We start from the raw sequence: 3,975 nt of genomic DNA on the forward strand, positions 1-3,975 counted from the left end.
CCCCTGCCTTTTTCCCTATTCAACCCGCACTCTCTCCACGTGAATTAATTCTGTCGGAACGAATCCACTTCGCGTGCGCCTCTGTTCCCCTCGTGCTCACCTGCCCCCCTCAGCTCCAGCTCCATCTCCACGCCGACAGCAAGCTCGCCGCCGCCGTCCAGCTTCAGCTCCGGCGTCATGGTCTCCTGGTCGGACGGTTCGTCCTCGACATCGACATCCCGAGCAAGAAGGTGACGGTGGTGGGCGACGCGACGCCGCTAGCCGTGGTCACCAGCGTCTCCAAGGTGAAGCCCGTGCAGTTCTGGCCGTCGCAGCCGTGCCCCCGCGCGCCTCCGCTTCCTTCTGAACGCTCCAACCAGTGATCTCTCTGCTCTCTCTGAATCACAAGCTAACCGTTATTTTTCAGAGCCGACCGAGTGCTTCTTCCTCTTGCTCTACCTTAACAATCAACGTACAATCGAAAAATGGGATCATTGGACAACAGTTTCATGCTCCTGAATGGGAAATTGATGTATGATCGAGACAAACGAAGATAATGACGGCACAGCTGGTGAATGTTACATTGCGTTTTAGCTGTTGAATGGCTTGGCCTCATACTGACGAGCATACTAAGTGAAACAGGTTCCATGAGAAGTCGCATTACACGATCCACTTAAAGCCAACGACAGATACTAATAAGTTTCCAACACATGCAGCTGGGATGTACTCATGTACTCCAGTAGTACTCCTAAGTAAAGCGCTTAGTGCCATAGAAAATCTTAACCGATTAAACTGCAGAAGGAAAGAACACAGGACGATCCAGAATTCGAGCTCGACAGGTAGGGAAGTACACCCAGGATCCTAGACCCCCAAAACAGAAAAACAACCAAGAACATTCGTCAGCACCGTTGATTCACCGGCTCTCCTCCTCGGTGCGCCGAGCGCCGCCGGAGAGCGCGGCGACAAGGTTGAGGTGGTGGTGGTGGACCTGCGCCATCGGCATGTACGCGGCCTGCGCATCCAGCAGCGACAACCCCCACGTGTCCTGCCGCGGCGGCGCCTGCAGTGCCGCCCAGAACGCCGACGTTGCAGCCCCCGCGCCGAAGGCGTCGTTCTCCTCCTCGCGCGGGCGCTTGCCGAGGAGCGTGTGCGGGTACGAGAAGGAGGAGGAGGAGGAGGTGGATGGCGCGGAGGAGGAGACGAAGGCGGCGGGGGTGGTGCCGGTCCCCGTGGCGGCGAGGATCGAGGGCTCCGCCTGCCGGAGCAACCACTCGATGGTCTGGCCGTCGGACTTGAGCCCCAGCTCGCGCGTGAGCTGGAACACGCGCGCGGCGCACACGATCGGCATACGCACGCGCCGACCGCGCCCGTTCACCTTGCTGTGCCGGTCCTTCACGCTGCCACCAGCCTTCTTGCTCGGCGCCGGAGGAAGAGAGATCAGAGAGAGCAGTGAGATCACTGGTTGGAGCGTTCAGAAGGAAGCGGAGGCGCGCGGTGGGCACGGCTGCGACGGCCAGAACTGCGCGGGCTTCACCTTGGAGACGCTGGTGAGCACGCCCAGCGGCGTCACGTCGCCCACCACCGTCACCTTCTTGCTCGGGATGTCGATGTCGAGCACAAACCGTCCGACCAGGAGACCATGACGCCGGAGCCGAAGCTGGACGGCGGCGGCGAGCTTGCTGTCGGCGTGGAGCTGGAGCTGGAGCTGAGGGGGGCAGGTGAGCACGAGGGGAACAGAGGCGGACGCGAGGTGGATTCGTTCCGACAGAATTAATTTAGGTGGAGAGAGTGCGGGTTGAATAGGGAAAAAGGCAGGGGTTTCTGCAAAAGTGCATGCGTTGACCGGTCCAGCCACCTGGCTGCCAATTGTCAAGCTGTGATTGGGCTGAAACTAAATCATCACATGAGATGCAAGTTAGGATATGATAGAGTCAAGTTTTACAAGTTTGGGACTGAATCATCACATTCTGTGCAAGTTAGGGTACCTGCGGTGCTATTACCTCCACTAAAAATCCAGATGCAAAAGAAAGCAGAGAGAGAAGAAGACGGAGACGGGAATTCAGACGGGTCAGCACTAGTTTTTTTTTTTTGAGGAAGGTAAAGTACCCCTCCAGACATTATATCACAAGAGTTCTAGGGATACATAAGCCCTCAGGCGGATCTAGTAGCCAGACAAACCGGCCAACATTATACCTAAGTGATGATCGAGCAAGCCTGTGAGCTTCAAAGTTTGAACTGCGTTTCTCGTGACAAAAAAAAAGCCATCCAACTGCGCACCTCTGCTTTAATCTCCTGTGTGATGTGATAATATACTGGTTTGGAGTCCTCATTTATAGTATTGATCACCCTAAGGCAATCAGAAGCCACCTTAACTCTTCGAGTAAGCAAGTCGTCCGCCAATAAGAGAGCCTCCCTTATCGCAAGAGCTTCAACGGTTTCTGCATCTGATTCCTGTGAAGACAACAGAAGAAGCTCCCAAGAATTCACCTTCACAGCTTCGTGCTACAGCTGCAACGGCAGCCTTGTCATCAAGTTTTCCCAAGGCTCCGTCCATGTTTACCTTCGTCCAGCCGGCCGGTGAGGGGATCCATTGCTGGACATTGGTCTCCACTTGTCTCCGTCCACGTTTACCTTCGTCCAGCCGGCCGGTGAGGGTCAGCACTAGTATGACCCGGAAGATAATTCGGGCCCGGTTTCGAGTCAGTTGCGGTTGGACCGCCGCGATTCCCCTCTGCCATCGCACTGTTTCCGACTGCTCACCTCGGCTGGTTGCCTTTCCTGCGGCCGTCATCCGAGTCAGGCCGCCAGGCTGCCTCTGCGTTCAAGACGCACGCCGTCTTCAAGCCACCTCCGTGTCTCCGCCACTGCCGTGTCCTCAGCCCGCCGCGAGCCGCTCGCAGAGTCGCCACATCCACGGCAACAGCTCACTTCGCCGGATTGACACCACGCGGCTGGAGCATGCTTCGATCCACATCTATGCCTCAAGTCGCCCTGGTGCGAGCGGATCCGCTCTGACTTGAGCCGCTGCGCCGTCCATCCACGTTCAGCCTTCCTCGCTTGCTCGCTGGTAGCACGCGAGTTACCCGCGCCTGCGTCAGCTCCAACCCCCGGTCCCCGTCAAACTATGGCACACCTTGCTACGGGTCGGGCCGCCCCGGCCTTGCTTCGGTCGACCGCTGAAGACGGCAGCCGCCGCTGAAGCTGGCCGACCCCGCGTCCTTCACCTGCTCTGCCTCGGAGTGCCTGCGCCACCGCAACCTTGACAAACCAGCCATGGCTGAACAGCCCTTAACGGCGCGCTTCATCGGCTGACCGCCTCCTCCAACGCATAGCTTTGCTGCTGCTGCTTACCTCCGCGGGTACGGCGTCAAGCCGCCGTCACTGAGTAGCCATCGCGGCCGAATCAATTCGCCGCCTCGCAAGTCGCCGACCCGCTGTCACCGTCGCGTCGAGTCACCTCTGCCTGCGCGGCTTCAGTCGCTCTGTGGTTTCACGCAGAGTCAGTTTTCACCATCCGTGGCCTCGACCCAACCCAGTACTACCTCGCTTCAGCTATGCGGTAATGAAATTCAGTATAGAAAAACTGCAGGTTGGTAAAGCGAAGAGTCCAAACAGATGAGACAAGAAACCTGCACCAGAGAAAACAGAGTCCATCATGACAGCTGAATGAAGTTTGATCAGATATTAAGACGACACCGTTTCATGCGCACTGCACTCTCATCTCAGCACATCAAGCATTCTATGTTGGCATACATACTATGTCTGATTACAGAAGCAACGGCGAGGCTAAATGCTGCAGAAGCATCTAGTGGCACAAGCCTGCTGTAACACTTAATGGGCAATTTTTACATTCTGGTTGTTTCCACAGAATAAAAAGAGGAAGGAAATAGAGGGCGGTGGCCGTTGGTTCTATCAGGTGTGCGCGTGCCAGCTGTTACTATGGCACTAACTGAGACAAAAACATCAGGTTTTCTAAGGAAAACAGCAGAAGATCAA

The 3,975-nt window shown here is 56.5% G+C and overlaps 1 protein-coding gene across 1 annotated transcript; it reads right to left on the reverse strand.

Annotated features, from left to right (window-relative positions):
- Positions 1–627: 627 nt before the first annotated feature.
- Positions 628–1,780, reverse strand: LOC123134448 (transcription factor TCP7). The gene has a single exon (XM_044553703.1). The coding sequence runs from the start codon at positions 1,325–1,327 to the stop codon at positions 893–895; it is 435 nt and encodes a 144-aa protein (XP_044409638.1). The 5' UTR covers positions 1,328–1,780; the 3' UTR covers positions 628–892.
- Between the last annotated feature and the right edge of the window lie 2,195 nt (positions 1,781–3,975).

Source organism: Triticum aestivum, chromosome 6B (genome assembly GCF_018294505.1).
Source record: "Triticum aestivum cultivar Chinese Spring chromosome 6B, IWGSC CS RefSeq v2.1, whole genome shotgun sequence".
NCBI lineage: Eukaryota > Viridiplantae > Streptophyta > Magnoliopsida > Poales > Poaceae > Triticum > Triticum aestivum.